The sequence below is a fragment of the Cyclopterus lumpus genome, chromosome 17 (assembly GCF_009769545.1).
Source record: "Cyclopterus lumpus isolate fCycLum1 chromosome 17, fCycLum1.pri, whole genome shotgun sequence".
NCBI lineage: Eukaryota > Metazoa > Chordata > Actinopteri > Perciformes > Cyclopteridae > Cyclopterus > Cyclopterus lumpus.
Genome location: NC_046982.1, coordinates 11585162 through 11608531, shown reverse-complemented (window position 1 = coordinate 11608531; position 23370 = coordinate 11585162). Strand labels below are relative to the sequence as shown.

General features: G+C 41.7%; 1 protein-coding gene across 1 annotated transcript; it reads left to right on the top strand.

The window, feature by feature from the left end:
* Positions 1 to 17636: 17636 nt before the first annotated feature.
* On the top strand, positions 17637 to 23276 carry dmbx1a (diencephalon/mesencephalon homeobox 1a). Its single transcript, XM_034556148.1, has 5 exons — positions 17637 to 17733; positions 21008 to 21177; positions 21490 to 21668; positions 22304 to 22703; positions 22834 to 23276. The coding sequence occupies exons 2-5, from the start codon at positions 21024 to 21026 to the stop codon at positions 23274 to 23276; spliced, it is 1176 nt and encodes a 391-aa protein (XP_034412039.1). The 5' UTR covers positions 17637 to 17733; positions 21008 to 21023.
* The last annotated feature ends 94 nt before the right edge of the window (positions 23277 to 23370 follow it).

Genomic DNA, 23370 nt, shown 5'->3' with positions numbered 1-23370 from the left:
AATTTGGAATTAGGGGCCATTACTGCAATTGGCAGGCGTGGATATTCCCCTAACGCGGGCTGTTATCCTGCTTTGGGGATAAAGAAAAGGAGCCAGCTTTTCTTTTTTTCCCCCTTTCTTTTTCTGTAGGATCGACTGGATAAGGTGTTTTTCAGTGCTGATCGCAGGACTGAAGGAGGGAGGCATTGGATTTTCAGTTTAACTAAATCATCATTGTTCTCCATCAAAAGTCAGACTCTGCTGATTGTTTTTTTCTGTTTTTTCCCCCCCCTTGATACCAAATGGAAGTGAAATAGGTGTTTAATGAGGGTCGTTGCTCTATCGACTGTCAAATTGTTGCCAGGGGCCAATTAAAACTCGGATAGTCTGCTGTTAGAGCAGAGAAAACAATGAATCGGGAGAAACACAAGACAAAAGACAGAACCGAAGGACTCATAGTGCTTTTAAAAGGTGCATAATACGAGACGGGGAGTTTCGAATGCATCTCGACGGCTCTCAACATGGCGGCGCCTGAGCCAGCAGTACGTAGCTAACAGCGCTAACAGCACAAATAATGGAAACATGCTTAGAGCTAACTTACCCAAGGGGAAACTGGAGGGTGGGGGCTATGCGTCTGTGCCTGTCGGTTGGGACACCGTTATCAGCTGTAACCGCCATGTGAGAGCAGTGCAGACCAGCGGCTGTGAGCTAACCAGTGGGGCCCTCTCACGTGCACTAACATGCATTAAAGGATACACAGTCGGCCCTGCTATGCCAACTAAGAATGTGGAGGCTTGGATAACAACACACACAGATGGAAAGCAACTTCATTTTCTGCTCAGGTAGACATTACTCCATGTCTTTACATTGCAAACAGTTATTTGCTGCTGTATCAATTATCTGAATGTAATACATTGTCATTCTTCCTGATAATTAGAGAGGGTTAGACAATACAAAAAACAAGGGTTTCATCTTTTGTGGCATATTACCCGCCTCAACAGCCCACAGGTCTGCCAACATGATATATGCCTAAACTGTTGACTAAAATAAATTAAAAGCCCAGTTGATGAGAAGCATGTCGCAACAAAACTGATATATTTTTTCTATTAGTAGGTGAGATTTGTGATGAGGCCTTATGTTCAGTGTAGCATTATAGTTGATCTGCAGCTGATCTGCTGAACAGACTGGGCCTCTCTCTCCTGCTGGGAGGCCGCAGCTTGAAGTTTACCCAGGGTTCACGACCCAGTGACCCAGAGGTTTGACAGAGACAACTCAGCTCCATGGAGACGCCGCTTTGAAAAGATAAACACTCCAACATCACACATACTATTTCACAGAGAAGCACACATGCAGGCACATCAAAGAAATTGCTAGATTATAGAGATGTTCAACTCTAAAACAAAAAAGCACAGCATGACTTTCTGAGCTCATTTGTTTGGTGCAGTGTGCTTTTCTTAAATAATATTAGCAAGTCAATATATTGGTCAGGTTTGGCTGTTAGTTTGTCAGAATAAAATCACAAGATGCACCATTGTTCAACTACAGAAGAATAAATTATTCTTGGAGGAGGCTGAGAGACCAATAACAGACTGCACTGCTATGACAAGGTCCGATTGTGTCTAGAATAAGGGACGTAACTAAGACTGAAGGCTACTTCTGCGATCTGCACGCAGACTGGTTATTTTCTGTATGTACAACTTGTGTACCGCACACACTTTTTTGTCCATTTTGAACCTGCCTCCCCACAGATGTTCAACCCTCAGCTCGCGTAAGCAAATCCCTCTGCATTGTTTATATGGGGGAGGTGTACGCTTCGGCTCCTCATGGTTACTCATTTCGCCCTAAGGTTAGCAGAGACGTTTAGGTGCACATTCAAAGCATAATTCAAACTTCGAAAGTGAAGCCAATGCGGAAGTGCCTTAATCTTGCATTCTTTCTAATAGCCATCAGGAGGGGCGACTCCTCTGGTTGAAAACATAACCCAGATTGTATACGTCTATAGGAGAAAATTACCCTATTGGTTCCTTCCTTATTTGCAACAATACTTACTGGCCACCATTTTATTTAAGTGACCAAATAATAATTGATTAACGGTGCATATATTTTAATTTTTTATTTTCAGTTATATTTTAGCCAATTCTACATTCATACATCCAGTGGACAAGGCCCTTATAAGAGAGTTATAAGAGGTGTATGCTGGGTGACAAGGAGGAGCTTATCTGTCCAGCCATGAGATCAGAGTAAATATTAACACTGACACACTACTGTGGAAATACCTCAGTGACTTATGGGGGCTGCGAGGAGCAGGGCAGGAGGATGAGTGGGAGGAGAAGAAAGACGAGTGGACGCAGACATTAAGGTGAGCTAAAAGGTAAACGGCAGGGCAACACACACACATAACCCTTAATACCCACTTGGACACACACACACACACACACACACACACAGATACATCTCAGCCCTCCTTCATTGACACTCTAAACCCCAAACATCTATATCCCTCTGATGACATGTTCCATCAACACCTACACAGCTTGCAGAGGAACATAGTCCTCAGCCAACACAACAACTCCACAGACACACACACACACCAAAAAAAAGTTTTACAAATCGCCTAAAATGTTATGTTTAAATATGCAAATAAAATAACGCGAACTTTAGATGCATAAATTTAGGAGAAATCGACAGATGCAAATACACAAAGTGAAGTAAAATAAACACCTAAATGTGTATTTGGATGTCTTCTTTATAGTCTGAATGTTTTAGCCTGTGGTGTCTCGCCTTAAAAGCTGAGGGAAGGATGTTTTGATCTGAGCTGATGATTAAAGCACACAAGCAGGTTGCGGGTTCGAGAATGATCACATTACAAATACATGCTAAAGCCGAGAGCAGACAGTGCGGCCCTCTATTTATCATGTTTTCAGACCTGGGCAGAATGTTCCATCAGCATGAGAAATATGACCGACACCCACTCAGGTTTCAAAGCTGGTAGGGAAGGGATTTGTGTGTGCGGTAGACATGCATGAGTCTTTATGAATGCCAGAAAATGATTATGTGTATAGTGAGAGATGTAGGAAGGAGAGGAGAAAGCAGAGTGAGAGAGATGTGGTGAAAGGAAGTTCATGTTACGTCTTCACAGTCGGGGTGTAACATTTCAACACTGGACTGATAATAGAGTCAACACACTCTGCCCAGGTCTAAGGGCAGCAGGGTGTATATGAGGAATGTAAGAGTGTCAAATAAAAGCTTTTCTTCAACACAAACTCATACACACTCACTCCAATTAGACCGAGTCAGCCATACATTAGCAAGATACACAATGTTAAACTGGTTGATACATTTATTTTAATATTTGGACAAGGCTAGCTGTTTTACCAGGTTTCCAGTCACTGTGCTAAACTAAGCTAACTGTCTCCTCACTGTAGCCTTGTATTTATCACTAAGACATGAAAAGTGATCAATCTTCTCATCTAACTCAGCAAAACAGCAAATAAACTCAATTAACTGTTTATCAAGAACTAATAAACTACAAAGAACTACCAGGATAATGCTCAACAGACGGATTCTTAAATGATTACACCAGCAATTATAAGGCAGTGAGAGGCAAAGGGCAATAAAATACAGATTTTATTCATATATTTAAAACAAAAGAAATACAGAAAGTGTACAAGAACCATGCATATAAAACCTATTAGTGTGAATTTGTATGGGATTTTTGTAGCATCATGTTGCTGCACAAACAAGATTTAAAGATTATGAGCAACAGAGTTGCAGACAAATCTCTGGATTTGTTGTGGGAAATGCCATGAAATCCTGGGATTTTCTACACATATACCCAGCAGTTTCACTTTTTGTCTCCATGTCCTAAAGCCATCAGACGGTTTAGACAGCATGTGGCAATACCATTAAATGCAAAATTCAAAAGTAATTATTCTTATAAAGAATATGAGCTCATTTGGTAAAGCTTTGGCATAATGCATTTACCTTTTTATTGATGATAATGATGATGATGATGACAGACAAAATCCTAACATCCTTGTCAGAAAGTCATTTTCTGATCACCATTCAAACATTCCTGTTCGTATTATGTCCACATTAACTATATTGTACAGAGACATGTTTAGTGTTATGGTGATTTGTTGAGTCAGTGTGCTTTGTCTCTTTTTTTTTGCACACTATTAAACAGAAAAGTCAGAAAGGCGATGGAAGGGGAAACCTTTAATCTGCTCCTTTTATTTCCATCCTCATAAACATAATTCTTATTATATACATACATTCCAAGGCATATAGGGCTTTATTAAGTCTTTCAACTGAACTTTTGGTCTCGGGGGGCAGACAAACTCCCAGTGTGTTCAGATAACTGCTCCTGAATGGTGACCCCTGGGAGCAAGAAAGAGGGGCGTCAGGGGAGAACAGAAGTGGGGAAAGGTGGAGGGGAAGGGGAAGCACAAGAAGAAGGGGGATGAAAGAGATAGATGGGAAAAGGCATCAGAGAAAAAGGAGGAAAGGAGGGTTGAATTGGGGGACGCTTGCAGAGGGTCGGATGGGGGAACGAGGGAAGGTCGTGGTTCTCAGCGGAGGGTGCACGCTCTCTGAGGTAGCAGTGTGGAACCACCCAGGGCCTTGTAATAGTTAAATCATATCAATTAACCATGGGGCATCAGGGGATTAGGGCTTAATCTCTCCCCTGAGAGAGAGAGAAACAGTAAATTAGAAACGAAAGAAAGGAAAGAAAAATAAGAGATCATAAACAGAAAGGGAGATAACTGACATGATGAATTACAGAGCATGAAAAAAGAACATTTTAGATAAATAAATAAATGTCCTGAGGGATGAATTCTTGTTCACTTATGTTACCAACAATGACGTGGTAAATTACTATCCAGCAAATGAGCAGTGTGGGGACACATTTGCATTTCCCTATCAGCAGTGATGGGACCAGAAGTGGCATTTAGGGATTAAAAACAACACAAAACAGGAGATAATCCTACAGCTCGGCCACACCCGCCTGGGAACTGACTTACGCCATTTTCAATTTGGATGAAGGCTCGGAAAAAGAAAAGGGGTACGAATAAATTTACCCCCTCCCTAACAAAGCATCGTTGCCCCCTCAGATTTAGAAACATTCACATTTGATTGAAAATGAAATCATATACACTAAGAAAAGGTATATATGGCAGAGGTTTGGGGGATCTATATTTGGGGGAGATTGAAGGACTGAGCTTTGGGTTCGAGACAGAGAAGAGGAGCCTGTCTTTCTTTGGTGTATATGCAAAATGGCTGAAGTGGGTAATGGAGCCGTGAGGTAAGAGGATTAAGATCAGCATTGGGTCAGGACTGATAGTGAGGAATGGGGTGATGGAGTGACAAAAGGATGAGTAGAAGAGAAAGGAAAAGGGGGAAAGAGAGGAGTGAAAGAGAGAAAATGGAGCGAAATTAGATAGAGATGGGTGATTTGGGGTGAAAAGATGAAATAGAAACGGCCCCTCTCATCTTCTCTCTTTCAGGCCCCAAAGACTTTACTTCAGACTCATAAGTGATCATTTGGGATATGTGCAAACCCCTGATAGGAAGCAAAGCATAATGCTTAACCTGCTACTTGGATTGACTCTGCAGACAACGGGGCGGAGGGCATCTCCCCTGCTTGAAGGGTGCAGGAAGTATAGTCTGGGAGTTCAAATGCTGAGCGCTCAGGAAGCTACAAATCTGCAGGATGAAGCCGTCCTGTGATCAATAATAGACACAAATTCTGAATCCCATCTGCCTTTTCAAGGAATGTTCTTACATTTTGGGAAATATGCTTATATTTGCTTTTTGGCTGAGAATTAGAAGAAGAGATTGATACACCTCTGCTTGTTAAATGTGAAGCTGGAACCAGGAAATGGTTAGCTTAGTTTATCATAAAGACTGGAATCTGGGGGAAACAAAGCTTACTAATTAACATGTTATCCAATGTTTAATCTGTAATGTGTATGTGAAAATGAAAGTCCAGAAAGTCACTGCTCACACCCAAGATATAGTCCCGCACATAACCTTCATAAAACCACAACTTGTTGTTTTCACTTCCTTGTTTTTTTGGGTACATTTCACAAATATATAATTTAGTGAGTTTTAAAGATGCTGGTAGGCAGATGTTATTACCTATTGAGAGGGCCAGGCAAGTAGTTTGCCCCGTTTTCAGTCCTATATTGTTAAGCTAATGTCTCCTAGCTCCAGCTTCATATCAAACGGACAGATATAAGTGTTTTACTTTTTATTTTCTTCTTCTAACCCATAGCAAGAAAGCGATTATGCACATTTACAAAATTGTAGTCCTTTAATGGCAAAATCTTCAGAAAATGAATACTTAATGACTGAAAATGACCTTGAAACTGAAAAAGGCTAAACGTGTCAGTGGTTTACAAACTTCTTCTCCATAAGTATCATCCTTAGTGGACCATGTTGTAGCCTGGAATCCAGTCTGCAGGAGCTGCGGTGCCTCGTCTAAATGTTCCTCTGACTGATGTGTCTGCTTTAGCCAATTAGCTGCCGTCACAGGATCAGACTCAACTCTTATTTGCCAGCCAGTGAGTCTCAGCTGCTCGAACCCGGCAGTAGCCTCATGAAGCCACGTTTCCTCCTCACACCCCTCCCTGCCTCAGTCACCAAGTCTTAATTCAGACACTTTGAAGTGTCTTGGTCTGTGGTGAGGAGCCACTCAATCAATTACGAATGAAATAATCTCCTTATGATATTTCGAGGTTTCTTCAAGTAGAGGAGGGGGGAATGCAAGAACAGATTACGGAAGCCAAATCAGTCTCTCAGCTGCATCTAAAGTGACAGGGGGAGAATCAGCTGAGAGGATGGTGGGAAATTAAATAAGAAAGGGAAGATTATGTCGAAGTGTGTCACCTCCGAACACTGCTGTGAAATCTCTAACCTGATCCATAAGGAGGTGGTGGAGTGGAGGAGCGAGAATGGATTATTGCAAGACCGTTAAAAAGGACCCACAGTTGCTTGAAAAGCTTTTGCTTACCACTAAGAGTGAGCACACATGTATCAAACAAACATTGGTATGCTGCATCTGTGTGACTTGCAAAAAAACAAAGACAACGTGTCATCTTGCTGAGAATCTGACTTTATCTGCTAAATACTAAGATACTGCACAGTTTATTCAATTATGTACTCCTCGAAATGACAAACATTAAAGAAGGACATTAGTATATGTACATACATTACATTACATGTCATTTAGCTGACGCTATTACATTCATACACTGTAGACACAGCTACAGGGAGCAATTTAGGTGTCTTGCTCAAGGACACAACGACTAGGGCAGGGATTGAACCGCCAACCCCCTGATTGAAAGACAGACCTGCTAACCACTGACCCACAGTCTCCCATGTAATAATGTAATAATGATGTAATAATGAAATGCTCAAATGATTATGTTACATTGGTTGATATTTAAAATTAAATTAAAAGCAGTCTAAATCACAGATTTATTTGTGGTTAGTATGGAGTTGTGTTCCTGCAAATCTAAAATATGACACAATCAATCGCACAATAGTTCAGCTTGAAGAGGTAAAACATATGCAGCAAAATATCTTGTGATTGTGTTTTGGTGAAAATTAAGACATTTCTGAAATGATGGTGAGAGAAACATGTAAGATGTTGTCTTTCATCCTGGTTTGTGATGAGTTTCTGCATCTATTTTTGACCATATTAAGTTTAGTCCGGACACTCATGTCAAGCTTTTAAAAATGTACTGGAATAATTTGCATTTTAGTGTGCGAGTGTGGCTCTGCTCATGTGATGCTCTGGAACAAATCTAAGCAATTAGACTGCCCCTGGGTTTCACAAACCCCTCGGCGCAGCCTGAAATACACAACAGCTGTGTATGTATTGGACATTTCATGTATTTATTAGGGAATATACAGTAGAAAGATGAAAGGAAACCAGGGAAACAAGCACTTGACTGCTAAAACAGTAGGAGGGAGTTCAGTTTCTGAACGCACGTAGAATAATAGCAACTGAGCTCTATAGTGTTGCATGCCAACCCAGAAGTAAGGAAAGACAAAGAGAAGATGAAAACCATCCATCCTCTGAAAAAAAAAAAATGTATACAGTATTTAGGAAAGCTGTGCTCTGTGGAGAAAAATTCCAACTTTAAGGGATATGAATCATTTGTAACATCTTGTGGGTAGTTCTTTATTTGTACTGCACAACATATTGAATACTGTAGTTTTATAATTATTACAGTATACTTTTTCTCTTGTAGTACTAATACTTTTGTGTCCCGTGTTCAGTAAAATACCAATACATATTTAAAACATGACAAGTCAACAAACAATGCCTCGACCATCTCCCCTCTCTTCCCCATCAGTGTTGCTCAAACAAGCTTTTGGATTTTCACCATGGCCGACCGTTTCTGCTGCTGCAAGCTCAGCCACGAGCTTGCATCGATTGCTCCTCTTCATCCTCAGCGTCCCTTCCCTCATACCTGAGTATGGCGACTAATTATCCCGTTCTCACTCTTCCTCATCCCAGATTGAGAGGGTCGGAGGAAAAAATCAATAACAGTGCCAAGTGGGGTGGGGTGAGGGGTCAACGAGGTCCTTGACAAGTGTGTCCGGGGAAGGAAGGAGTGAGAGAGGGAAAAGTGCTTGTGTGTGTGTGTGGGTGTGTGTGTGTGTGTGTGTGTGTGTGTGTGTGTTGCATAAGGAGTGGTCAAGAGAAACAGAGTGACCAAAGGCCTCGTGGGTGCAAGTGTCAGGCTTGTCAGAGATCAAATATATGACCATTGATCCGGTGTGTGTGTGTGTGTGTGTGTGTGTGTGTGTGTGTGTGTGTGTGTGTGTGTGTGTGTGTGTGTGTGTGCGTGCGTGTGTGTGTGTGTGTGTATTAGATGGTGATGAATGTGTGCGTTTGTTTGGATCATGGTGGAATCTGACAGGGGTGAGGAGTCATCATATAAAGCCCATTATGGCCCAACAAGCCAATGAAACAAATGAATCCCATGAGATGTCGTAATAAAGACCCTGCCATTCATCCATCCATCAATCCATCAATTCTCACCTTGCACAAAAAAATATATATATTTCAGGAAAATAGAAATTAACTATTTTAAGTGTGCTAACACACTTCCATGAATAGTTCCACGTTTTGGAAAATACGCCTATTTGCTTTCTTGTTAAGTGGGTTATGTAAACATGATACAAATACTTTTGTCTTTATGCTAAGGAGAGCTAACCGTCTCTTGACTCCTTATTTATAAATGAAAAGATGTGAGTGGTATCGTCTCGTCTAACTCCCGGCCAGAAAGAGCATCATTTACCAAAATGTTGATTTTATTTCATTGAAATGTCCAGAACAGCTGTTCAAATGTATTCAAAACGGCTTTACCAGAAGCTCATCTGCAATAATGTCGATCTCCTGCTGCTCAATTTGCCTGTTTATTCCTCACTGTTTAAATTCCACATCAGTAATCGTTCACTGTAATCTTTCCAGCAACACATAATCACAGGGTTTTACTGCCCAGGAATTAGCTCACACTTCTCCCAGGGGACTGTGTGAGTGTGTGTGTGTGTGTGGGGGGCTTGATGACAGCCTTAATGACTGACATCCACTTCATGATAAAGGTAATTATCCCTGTTGTACTCGATATAAAATGAAAAATAAGGAAGACAAAAACAGAGGTGATGTGAGGAGGGTTTTGGTTATGTTGTGCTCCAGAGGTGTGTGAAGACAAACATCTCTACTGTACATCCACGCCACACACAAGCGCAGTAGATGTGGGAAAAAGAAGATGAAGCATTGAAGAAAACCATTTGCAACTTAAATGGAAATGTAATGAGCCCATGGTGGCAGTGAATTAGCCTGCTGATCAATTGATCATGTCAAGGACAAATAGGTAAACAAACATATCCATTAGCCTCCTGCTCTACCTCCTCCCTCTGTTCCCTGCTGTGGAAAAGTGCTGGAGGATCACTGAGAGGTGTGGTGTGTGTGTGTGTGTGTGTGTGTGTGTGTGTGTTTGTGTGTGAGAAGAAAAAACGCAAATACGGCCTAAAGTGCGTTTTCATGTGGAGACGCCCTAAAAACACTAAGTGCTCACTGCAAACACATACACAAGTGTAAACACACTGACGCACACAATTGTATACCCCACTGTGACCGTCCTGCCCAGCTCGTTAGACAGACAGTTGAGCCCAGCAAGGTTCCTTTCAGAGGCAGTGGAGAGAGCCCAGGAGGAGGAGGACGAGGAGGAGGGGAGGGGGGCGTGGGGGGCGAGATCTCTGAGACTCAAACAAGGAGCAGGAGGAAGAAAACAAGGAAGAAAGAGATCAAGTGAAGAGATGACCAGAGGACAGCGGGCTGGAGCCAGACCTGCTGCCTGGCTTCACACCAATCTGTGACTGTGTGTGTGTGTGTGCGTGTGTGTGTGCGTGTGTGCGTGTGTCTTTGGGGGCACATTTCAGACTTGGGAATGGTTTGCCGATTTTAAGTAAGGTTAAGAGTTAGGTTCAGGGTTAGGCAAGTGTGGTTAGGGAAAGTGAATATAATGTTCTCAAAAGGGGCAACAGTGAATGTTTTTGTGTGTGTGTGTCTGTGTGTGTGTGTGTGTGTGTGTGTGTGTGTGTGTGTGTGTGTTTCTGAGAAAGACAGAAGGATCAATCATGCCCAACACTATTAACATGTTAAGTACTGCTCTAAGAAACAACTCAAATTTCAGTTTGTACCAAATGTCGTAAAAAGCAACATCAAACTTTAATTTTCTATTACTTTTCAAGGAAAGATGCTGGATTTTGGAGCAAGCCAAAACATTGATATTCCATAAATCATTTTGGTCACCGAGCCACAACTCTTATCAGTCACAGTTGCTTGTTTCTCTAATCCATCAGAAGTCTCAATCACCACAACTAACGCATCCTAATAAGAAATTGATGAAGAGCTTCTTTTGTTTAAGCGTCTGTCAACATAACTTGATGCAGAACGTTTCATGGAAAATCGTTACAGGGACTCAAAAAGATTTATTGGGCTTCGCCGTGGCCTGAAATCTAAAACACATAATTACAAAGTTAAAAGTGACTAGTCACTAGTCTGGCTACATCTCTCATATGTTACCTGTCTGTCTCAATCACAATAGAATAACAAGAATAAGCATGCTGCAGCTCTGTTGGGCTTTGCCCTGAATGCCAACACCAGCGTGCTAACAGAGTCTTGCATGTCAGCCATCTAACATTTGCTAATTAGCACTTCACACATCAGGAAAACACTCTGAAAAGTAAAGCATATTCGAAAATCTCATTTGATTTGCAGGATATTGGACATATGCCAATTTTGACCTGATGATGGTGCCAGATGAAAATACAGGGGATCACCAAAGGATGCATCCTCTGGAGATAAGGAACGTATGGATGACATTGCCATCCATAGAGCCTAAAAAACAAAACCAATGATTTATATATCATTACAAAGTTATTATTCATCAAGTAATTAATGTTGCCGCCAATTATCCACCTCCCTGACGTTATTGTAAAACTGGGTAGATGTACAAAATGATTTGTATTGATGAAGGGATTACTCAATTGCATTTCTTTGTATATAGTTTACAATCATTAATTTGGACAACTTTGGATTAGGTCTCAGTATTCCGTCTCAGTAAAGACACAAGAAGAGATGACAGCTGTTCTATCATGAGTAATTTCATGCAAGCTGCCTGTTCAGCGAACAGAAAAAGTGCCTCCATCTCCACTTCCAAAGCAGGATATGATATTGCCCTTAGCTTTTGAAGGCAAGGACATGTGGAAAGGCATTTGGGATATTATAATAACCTATTATGTACTGTGTTTGGCAGTGTGAATGGTCTATACTGGGAACACGCCAAATTAGGAGCATATCACCAACAGCTAAAAAGAATATGATGCACTGTGCACAAGACCTTTAGAAGGAGAGTAGAAGCACTTTCCTTGTGTGTAATTAAACATTGTCACACATTACCTGGGAATTCAGCAAATATAGATAGCTATACCTCCAAATCTAGAAGGCACAAGAACAAAGAATAAAACACTGCTGATGAGGAAACAGCAGGTTAATTCAGGATGAAGAGAATGTGGAAAAAAGACCCACACAAAAAGAAAGAGCTTTTTAAAGAGGACCATTTGTAAAACAAGGAGTTTAAAGCCAGATTATAGGGCAACAATGACACAATCCCTTATGTTCATTCCTGTAATACGCTGTGAAGAGGAGGATTTATACTTTATTGTGGTGGAATGCATCCAGGCTGCCTCTCCGTCTGCCTCTTTGGGAAACATTTTCCTCCTCCTGAGGCCAGGTGTAATCCCTGCACGGAGAAAACAGAGATGCCTTCAGCCAATTGCTGATCAGCCTTATAATGGTTCAAGTATTACGAGTGATACCACCGGAGGGAAAATTCCTTCAATCCAGTTGAAAGCTCTCTTTACACGCTCTCTCTGCAGAGGACTGTATGTGCTTGGTTTGGATGGCTGATTGTTGGGTTTCTCCCAGACTACTCTGCTCGTCTCCTGGTCTAAGTTGAATTGCATTGGATTGTCTAAATTGTCTCTAATGACTAAATTGTGCCAACTATTTGCTTCATTAACTCTGTGTTAGCTCTATTAAGAAGGAACGGAGCCGGAGAGAGGACGGTAATTGAGAGTGTTAATGAAGGCAACATGATGACTGTCATGCTGAAAGTAAAAGTAAGCTTTGCTTGCATTTTTGACAGATTGGTGGAGCATTTTATTCTGAAAAGATCTCAATTAAATTTCATTTTAAAAAGCTATAAAAAAAGGCTTTTGTAGATGGAAATAAATAGCATAAACCAATCAATTGCTCAGCATAATGTCATACTCAACACATTGAAAGATCAGTCAACATCTACATCTCAGTATTTACATTTTCTTTGCAACAATGACGAGAAACACACAGATGTTGATGTACCCTTAATGCAGCAGGTATCAGCTGGTACCACCACCTATCCCTCAGAGCTCTGACTAAAACCGTCAGACTTGAGCTCACAGTCTGCTAAATCCAGCTCCAGATTATGGTTTGATTGTCCGTATAGTAGAGCAGACACAGTGGGATTGTCGCAAAGACAGATGTTTTAGAGGACGTGAAAGGATTCTGGCTCCACAGCAGAGCTTAAGCTTTGTCATCGTTGTTAAGATTTGGCCTCATGAACCCATTTCTTTAATTGGAATCTGCAGCTTTAGGAGGCCACACCTTGTGTCAATATTAGCAGAGAAGAGGAAAGGCCACACCTGAATCAACCCTATAAGCTTTGAACCTGTGTAGAGTATCACTAGTGGATAGTTTGGACATTTTTTCACTGTGACACAAAGACATAAAGACTTAAAAAATGGAACTACTGAAATGAAAATAATAAGACTTTTGACATGGAAGTACTTGTTTGGAGGAGTCCTAGAATGAGCAAAGTCTCGCTGCATTTTTGATGACCTGGTTCACAGCCATGTGCCACTCAATGTGTCTTCTCATATACGGGGTTTCTATCTAAAATTAGGAAACATGGTACTGGACCTTTCTGTAGCTATTGTACTGATGAGTATAATTGGTGCGATGTTACTGAAATGTTTAGATGTAAAGGAAAAATATAAAATAATGACAGTGATTGAATGTTATTTGAATGATATCGTATAGTAGGGCTTCAGTAGCTGATAGTGTAGATTATGGAAAGGAAAGTTATGGTGGAGTTTTTTTAGAAAATGCTTCATACCTGTAAAAACACAGAGATTTAACATTATGGGCTCAGTTTAGAAAACTGTAAGCCTAACTAACCAAAATATGTCATCTAAATGTAAACAAAAAGGTGGCCCCACAAACAAAAATGAAATCACAAAATTGGAAACTGTTATCACTCTACAGTTGTTTGACCAGGTTTACTCATAAACTTGACAACTAAATATATTTAAGTGTAGTGAGTCATATTCAAACCTGCATTTCCAATTAATTATAGAAACATACATGTTGCCAGTTTTGTGTCTGTTGAACTATGTGCATGTATTTGTATAAGCAAAAGTTACACTTGTTACTAAGAGCTGTGCTCTCTTCAACTGTGACCCTGCAGTTATCTTCACCCAAAAACTTCCTTCAGTAAGAGTCTATTCATACATTTCAGTCTCTAATGATTTAAAAGACCAGTCAACTTTCATATAATTTCTTCAGTATATACAGTATTCAAAATATGAATATTATTCACGGTTCATTCCAGTCGTAAAGCAGTTATAGTGAACACATGTGAAAGTTCCTCCATGCAGGTGAAGGCTTGTCAGTATTACTTAGCTCTTCCAGGAAACGTAGACCCTGTATGATCTTTCATATAGTTCAATCCTTCAGTGTGTGAGATGTTACTCTCTCTCTCTCTCTCTCTCTCTCTTTTTCTTTCTCATTCTCTCTTCTCTCTCATTCTCTGACACTCAAGTTTTTCCTCTCTTTTTTTCAACACATAGGTGGATTAAGGCAGAGGGGCTTTTGTTTAGATAAAGCGAAGGATTAGGGAGAGATTTGCCCCCATAAAGTTGTGGGCTTAATGGGCCTTTTATCCCTGCATGTCCCTAAAGCTGTGTTGCCTCTGGATTAGGACGATACAATGGGGCCCCTTGTGCAGAGGGATCCGGGCCAGAGAGAGCGAGAGAGAGAGGAGAGAAGGCAAGAAAAAGAAATGAGACAGAAGGACAGAGACAAGGGAGAAAAGAGGGCAAGAAGAAAGCGAGAAGGGATAGCTGGAGAGAAAAAAGAGGGGGAATTAGACAGCTTTTAGAGGAAACTGACAGGTTGAAAACTTTTAGAGGAGGGATTTGCAGAGGAGATCCTGAGATCTTGTCACCAATCGAAGGGATTTCAGGAGGATTCAGAGGTGTTGTGCTAAATGAAGCAAAAACAACTGTTGCTGTCTTTTTAAATAAATTGATCTCACTTTTTTTCTTTTTTTTTAATAAATAGGAAAGCAGGTCTTACTGTTGAAGTGCTGCTAATAATGTTTCTAAGAAGTGGCTCCTGGCAAATTGCTCTGTTATTCTTGTCAAAAAAAGGTCTCAGCTAGAAGTCGATTTTAAACTACACATCAAAATGATTAATTGCCCCGGGATGAACAGATGCTGAAATACCCTTGAATGGTGCCAGGCTGAGGCGTGCTGGATTGCAGACCTAATGTATTCATGAAGTATTAATTAGCTATTAGTGAGCAGAATTCATTGGCATTAAAGATGGTTTTGTTCTACCTTTATCAAATACCGGCTGAGATAAGAGGAGAAAGTACACTTTAGGTATGAATTATTCAATAGGGAAGAAAAGGATTTCGAAAGGGTTCAAACCTGCCATGAAATCAATGAGGAGTTTACTCATTTTTCTGATGTTAAAATCTACATGAGGTTACATGACTTTTGAGGGGAAGATCCGAACAACCCCAAGTTCTTTTGTCAAATTAACATTTTTCTTTTCTTTTTTAATTTGGTGTTGTTCGTCAACTGGGGGTCATTGTGTAGCCACCTTACATTCAGCAGTGCATGGCTGGGTACAGGGGTACGGGGAGTTGTTTTTGGCGTTTAAGCCCTTCAGATGCGCTGGACAGCTCTAGTCGCTCTAAGGAGCTTTAGGTGGAGAGGCGCTGAGAAGAAACTCTTTCTCGCTTTAATTGCTTTAGAGACGGTCCTCACAAAGAGACAGTGGCCAGATTTACCTCCCGTTTAAGTTCTTATTTCCATTGGTTCACAAGTTAATCCTCTTTCTTTCTCAGACCTCGGAGAAAAATCGAGTGAGCCTACCAAGGCGACAGAAACCCGAGAGGCACACGAGTTTTTCCCAGACGATGGGAAGAGACTTTGAAGCACATGAAAAAAGTTTAGGTGGTTAAACACAAACAGATTTAGAAGGAAAGACGCACCGGGAGGTGGTCTTTCGACGAAATCCATTACAACAACCCACAACAATAATAATAACAACAATAACAATAATAATAATTACAATTATTATTATTATTATGATTATTTGTCATAATAAACCTAATATGTGTTATGGTGCGCTGAAATGGAAATAAACACCCATTATATCCCTAGAGATAATAAAGCAATATATAGTTTTCTATCTTTGTAAATTTGAGCAAAAAAACACATCGAATAATCCGTCTCAAATTAGCAGAAGTCTGTAATAACAGCGAAGGTCTCACGATGGTTTGTAGGTTTCATATCAAGAGTCCTCTTGTTCATTTCGTTCTCTTTGTTTATTTATTTAGCGTGTTGTATTTATTCAATCTAAAGTACTAATTTAAAAATAGAATATTTGAGTTATACTTGTGTTATACAAAATACAAGATGTTAATAAAAGAACCCGCCCCCTCTGTCTCTCTCTCTCTCTCTCTCTCACACACACACACACACACACACACACACACACACACACACACACATTCACACACACGTACGTAACTTTGATTGTCCACACACCACTGGTTGTCTTTAAACAATGCGTCTGGGTTCTCTATTCTCTATTCCATGTGTCTTCTGTTCAGTGGTAATCATGGTCAGAGATAAAACTACGTTTTAGGCCAAGCACTTTCCCAAAGAATCTCCCAACAAAATATGCAAGCTTTACATTAAAAGGCTACTTTAGGCTGCCCTTAATTCCCTACCTAAACGGTTTTGCTCCGGGAGAAGAAATCTTCTCTAAAAACCCTTCAAGAAGAGAAGGGCATTATTGCCCTAATCCTCTTACCCGCAGTCATTTTAAGACAGGGGTTTTGGGAGGCTGAGACGGCGTCTTGTCTTCCCTATCCCATCCCAAATCCTTCCAGGCCGGGGGAGAGTCTAAAGGCAGCGCCCTGGCATCTATTAGCCATCTCAAAAGTCTCTCTCCTCCAGTGGCATGGAGCAAAAAGCCGAAAAGCAAACAAACTTAAGATTGGTTGCTTTTCCTCACAACAACTAGGCAATTGGATTCATGATCCCAGTGCATACAAGCAGTTTGTGTAGATTTGAAAAAAACAAAAACATATTAAATAATATATACACCTAGTTGTGAATGTTTATAATGTGTTGACAACGTTTTTTTTCATATTAGAAAAGCATTTATAAAAGCTTGCAGAACAAATGTCTTCGCTTCCTTAAAGTTTGAGCGTATACAAAATAATTCACAAAGACGATTTTTTAAGAAATAAAATGAATCCTACATTATATTGATCACAAATCAATATCTACACATTTTGCACAAAAAAACCTGAGCCATCAAAAAGCTCTTCACATATGGGGGATGTTTATCGATGTCAATAAAAAAACATGCAGACCGACACGCAGGGATTTAGCGGACATAATGTGCTTAAATTGATCATATTTGAAAACAACACCAGAAGTCTGCCACTGAACGATCGGCGATCTTATTGACTTGACTGACAGCACGGAGAGCCAATAGAAAGCCAGCATGACCCCCGCGAAGCTCTCCTTAAAATCCCTCCACGGGGCTCTCGCGCACCAGCAGATGGCGGCTTCCCACTTCTGCGCGAGACGGAGAATTCACAACTCGAGGAGCAGGTGGAGCGCGAGGGGACGGACTTGAAGTGAAGCAACAAACTGGAGGACTTGTGTATCTCACTGTCGGACAAAGTGGCGATCAGGGAAACAACGGAAACAACAACAACAACAACAACAACAACAACAACAACAACAACAACAACAGAAGAGAGACCTGCAAGTTGAGGATTGTCTGTGCGCGCTGTGACGACGTGACTGTCTCCACAAGAGGTAAACAAAACAAACACTTTGTGTCCATCTCTTTATTCACTTAAACGCATTCATCACATGTTGCGTTAACACATGCTGTTAAAACATGCTTTTATGTTCATGTTAAACTATTGCGCATCTGTGTCAGCGTTGTCTTCTGAACCAGAATGACGCGTATTATGTGTTTGTAAGTGAAAACAATATCGCAGCCATGTGTCCACGAGAGATTTTTGAAAGATTATTGTTGTGCTTCATTTCAGTCGAGAGCAATTCCGCCGGTGAAAATGTAGAAATATATTATGATGAATCTCGTATTTTTAAAGTTTCAGTAAGCAACCCAACAATGTACCTCGCGTGAGAACAACAATTCACAACGGTCACATTACAAATAATACGAAACAAAAATAAGATGACTAACCCTTAACAAGCACCTGCTTTTTATGCACGAGCTAAAACATGACATAACAAACATAAAATGAGATATCTATTCGCCACTCATTTTGGTTAAACACGTGACCCTGTGTATGACCCTCTTCTTTTGAGTATTTAAAAAAAATCTGAATGACCCTAAAGTGCTACACATTTACAGAAGAGACCTAAGGAATGGGAGGTTTTGTTTCCTCAAAATATTCCGGTATGGAGTCTTGTTGCAGAATAACGATGTCGGAGCGGCATTTGGATTTTAAAATGCTTTAACAGACAATTACATCTCAGATATCGAAATACCTTTACATTTCTATATCGGGCTTCTGCAGGGCAAATATCCTTCAGCTCAGAGAATATCAAAGACACGTCGCTCGCCCTCTGACAGTTTACACTGTGACACAGCAAGGAGCAGATTGTCAGGTCGACTCGTGCCCCCGAGGGCTGTTAGCAAATAGCGTTTTTCCTCATTTAGTCGGATCAAAGAGTTGCACTGTACACGCCAATTTACATAATGACGGTTTGATAATCGAGGCACTGCGCAGGGCTGCCAGGAGGGCCCAGTGCCTGGAGCAGAGAGAGGCTTATGAATGACAATAACAGCACTGACAGGCTCAGTGATGAGCTATTGTGCTGAATTGGATATGGGCAGTAGGATCCGGGCTATGACCAGAGGTGTAGTGGTAAATCTTAAAGGTGGTAAGCAGGTTTTAAAGCGACACAGTTTACCAACCAGTCTAAAACCACGTTGCTGAGATCGAGACGTTTCTATTTGCAGATCAGTGCATTTAGCAAAAAAAGAGGTATTACATATCGATGGCAGACGTTTTAGTCACTTAAACTTTCATCAGAGTTTGCAGAGGTAAAACGATAACATGATATAGCTTTTGAGGAATGTTTGTGGAAATAGAAACATGGTGCATTCATTTCCCGTATGTGATTGCAGGCTTATTAATTAGCATGTACACCTTCACTTTCAGAGAAAACGGAAATGAAAAAATGGAATTGGGAAATGTCGTTGGCCTGTAGAACACGCACGCACGCACGCAAACGTACACGCGCACACTCCAACCCAGAGCTAACCACCCAGTCCCGCTGTACGTCCGTCCGTGTCAGCGTTGATGATAAATGGAGGGCCTCCCAGTCGAAACCTATTTGCACTTCCATTAGACGGGGAGCCAAATGGGGATCAACATGCATATTTTTACCCGCGGAGAGGCCATACATCTCAGCCAAAACGTTGCCCCGGGGCGATGGGATAAGAGGCCGCCAGAGAGGGGAAGGGGAGGGGGGGAGAGACGGGGAGGGGGCCCATTCAAATCAAATACTTGAGGGAGTAAAGTAAATGTTTAGCGAAGCACCTTCTGTCCCGACGAATTAAACTATTCCCCACTGCCCTCTGATCACATCCATCAGCCAACGCGGCCACTTAATAGGCTGGGAATGGGCACTGCGGGCATCACACACACACGCACACACACACACGCACACGCACACGCACACCACACACACATGTGAGCACACGCGCACACACACACATCCACACGCGCTCTCCGAAAAGCTTAGAAATGGATAGAAAAAAACAAGAACGACCACCCGGTCATTTCTGTTTGATAAAATACGTTTACAATTGCTTAATTTGCCTATTTGAAGACATTATTATAATTCCAAAGTATTATAATTATAATTATTATTAATATTATCATCCTCATCATTGTTGTTAAGAGTTATTATTAATGTATCAGAATTTAGTTTAAATGACAACGAATATCATGCATCTTTTCAGATAATGGAGCAATCTAAACGGTTCTTAAATATAAACTTTACTGAAATTACAATTGTTGATATTTTTCTTATTTCAAGAAAGCATTGATAATAATCTAATTAAATGGGCTACAGCAAAAACGAAAGAAGTACAATGATAACCTGGAAATTAAAGAACTTCCCCGGATACCCTGCACAGGAGAACGATTTATATTTTTCCCTGTGGTCTCTCTGTAATACTATAATAACTGGTTGGGCCTCAGAGATATTCCTTCCTGTCAGCCTCCTCCGTACTAATACATATCTAATCGTGTCCTCAAGCGCTTCATCTAATCTCAGTCGTGAACTACAAAATAGAGTTTGGGAAATTGCTGCCACGTGAAAGACTCATATGGATGTTTTTCTTCAAGGAATGAATCTGCTCCCAAGTTTCAATGCTTAAATGTAAATGTTAAATAACAACAAATTACACATCATAAGTTGCAAAGTTGTAAAGAGTTCAATGTTGCAGGAAACTGAAAGTGAAAAAGTCAGTCACTAAATAACTAAAAAACGGCACTTGAATAGCAGCCTATTAAAAAATAACCCTGCTCTCCCGTTGCAGTTTTGCCGCCAAGACCCGAAACACATGTCTTTATTTAATTTTCCAACACATTTCATCAACTTCTTGATCTATCAAAGCAACGCTTCCAGTGGGGATTCGGCTTCTCCGGGATCATCAACGACGTGAATAAATTCATGACTAAGGCATCAGTCAGGGTTCATTATGGGAACGAGCGATAATTACCCCAATTAAAAGTCTTTTGTATAATTAATGGATTGAACACAGCGATAATTGGATGTTAATAGATAACACTTTTGTCTGAGTGCGCACATTTAAATCTATTGGCCCCTCAGCGCGAGGACCTGTCATTAGGGGGCTACTAAAAAGCCCGTGTGTGTCACAGCCTCTCGGAGCCTGAATATATGATGCTGCTCCTCTTATCCACACGGAGGGTTGGTTTGGGATCACGTGTCCAGCGAGTCCACCAGCAGCCACGCGCCCATGACAGCAACGTACTCTTGACTGAACTCTCCTTCCTTCATCACAATGTCTTCCGTTCCGCAGGTAGCGACCTCTCGCCATGCAGCACTACGGGGTGAACGGCTACTCTCTGCACGCCATGAACTCCCTCAGCGCCATGTACAACCTGCACCAGCAGGCAGCGCAACAGGCGCAGCACGCGCCCGACTACCGGCCGTCCGTGCACGCGCTCACACTGGCAGAGAGACTGGCTGGTAATTAAGTGCACGCTCACACACACACACACACACACACACACACACGCACACACGCACGCACCTCTTTGGCTCAACAAACTATCTTCAACCGAGTATTTGAAACAGAATTATAGAGATAATAGAGATGTTTCTATAGCAGTAAATATGTACCTATATAATAATGATAATAATCAGCTTGATTTAATGGAATTATAATGCTGCATGAAGGCGTTATATTGATACAAATAAAGTAAGGTGTCATAGACCCAACATGTCCAGTTAAATAAACTTGCCGTGTGTGTTTCCTTTCCAACGGCTGCGCATTTCAAGACATCATCCTGGAGGCTCGCTACGGCTCTCAGCACCGCAAACAGCGCCGGAGTCGCACGGCCTTCACCGCACAGCAGCTGGAAGCGCTGGAGAAGACTTTCCAGAAGACTCACTACCCGGATGTGGTGATGAGGGAGCGGCTGGCCATGTGCACCAACCTGCCAGAGGCCCGTGTGCAGGTATGGCTCTACCTAAAGGAGAAACACTGTGCAGTCTAGAAAACACCTACTTATATGTGTGTGTGCGTGTGTACATTAGTCAACATAGTTTCAAAGGAGCTCAATTGGGTCTCCTTATATTATTTATGTAATTGTAGGATGTTTATCTTATGGACAAAAGTTGTATGTGGTGTACAGTATCAACCTAATTGTGTGGGGATGAACATTATTATTTTGGGAAGGCAACTATTTTGATGTAAGATATAAATGATAATCATTATGAAATAATAGAAAGACAGGCCTGTTTTTAATTATTGCTTAGTTCATCAAAACACAGCTTGTTTGTGTTGAAAACAGTGACAAAAAAAACAACACATTTTTCGGGCAGAAAATGTAGGTTATCCGTTGCTTGTTAAAACCGATTAAAATTTTATTATGATCATTTGCTTTTAAATGAGTTAATTCTTTTACAGCCCTGTAGACGTGCTCATTATTGCTGTCACTTATTGACTTTTTGGAAATTAAATATGCCCCTCAATCATTCAATGCTGACTGAAATCAATCATTAGTGTGTGTTCAAGTCCATAATAACGTGCATCCACATCTCTTCTGCTTGTTCTCCATCTAACTTGGCCTCCTCTCCCCTCTGCCATCAGGTTTGGTTCAAAAACCGCAGAGCCAAATTCCGTAAGAAGCAGCGCAGCCTCCAGAAGGAGCAGCTTCAGAAGCAGAAGGAGGCTTCAGGGGAAGGAGGAAGCGAGAAGGAGGACGCATCTCCCTCCACAACAGTCCTTCCTGAGAACCAGCTTCCTCCTTCATCCTCCTCTTCCTCCTCTTCTTCTCTGGAGACAGAGGGTCCTGTAGTCCGCCCTGTGCCGCTGGACATGGAGCTGAACGTCACGTCAGCAGAACACTCTGGTAGTGAGTCGGCAACGGAGGACAATGCCACAGATAAGGAGGACGAGAGTAAACCTCAGAGAGAGGAGACAAAGTGTGAGAGAGCAGTGACTCCTGGAGACGTTTCTCCAGTTTGCAAAAGACTCAGCCCTAAACCAGGTAAAAAAACATGATCTCTACTCTGCCAAGGTGCTTCACAAAACTTGTTTCATGGCATCCCTCACCTGTATGACTGTCATCAGCTGACTGTAATAATTTAACTTTCTATATCCCTCTTCTCGCTGTCCAGACTCTCCCCTGGTCTCTCCGTCCGTGACCCCCTCCTCCTCCTCCAGCAGCAGCCTGGCCGGCAGTGGTCCTCTCTCTCAGAGTCATTCTTATTCTTCCTCTCCTCTCAGCCTGTTTCGTCTGCAGGAGCAGTTCCGCCAGCACATGGCCGCCACCAACAACCTGGTGCACTACCCTGCCTTTGACCTCTCTGCCCCACCTTCACTCCCCTACCTGGGAATGAATGTTAACATGCCCCCCGCGCCGCTGGGCTCTCTGCCCTGCCCGTCCTACTACCAGTCCCTGTCCCATCACGCGCAGCAGGTGTGGAGCAGCCCGCTACTGCAGGCGTCGGCTGCAGGCGGCCTCACCAGCCACAACAGCAAGACCACAAGCATCGAGAACCTCCGTCTGAGGGCTAAACAGCATGCTGCCTCGCTGGGACTGGACACAATGTCTAACTGAGAATCAGATTGTATGGATGACAATGTAAACTAGGCCAGAGCCTCGGCCTACACATCACCCCATTCATCACACTGCGGGTCTGTGATAGTTCTTT

Excerpts from the sequence above, each read along its gene's own strand:
- dmbx1a (XM_034556148.1), top strand. The coding sequence starts at position 21,024 with ATGCAGCACTACGGGGTGAACGGCTACTCTCTGCACGCCATGAACTCC. Across the intron at positions 21,178-21,489 it reads ACTGGCAGAGAGACTGGCTG|ACATCATCCTGGAGGCTCGC; the intron begins GTAATTAAGTGC and ends GCGCATTTCAAG. Across the intron at positions 22,704-22,833 it reads AAGACTCAGCCCTAAACCAG|ACTCTCCCCTGGTCTCTCCG; the intron begins GTAAAAAAACAT and ends CTCGCTGTCCAG.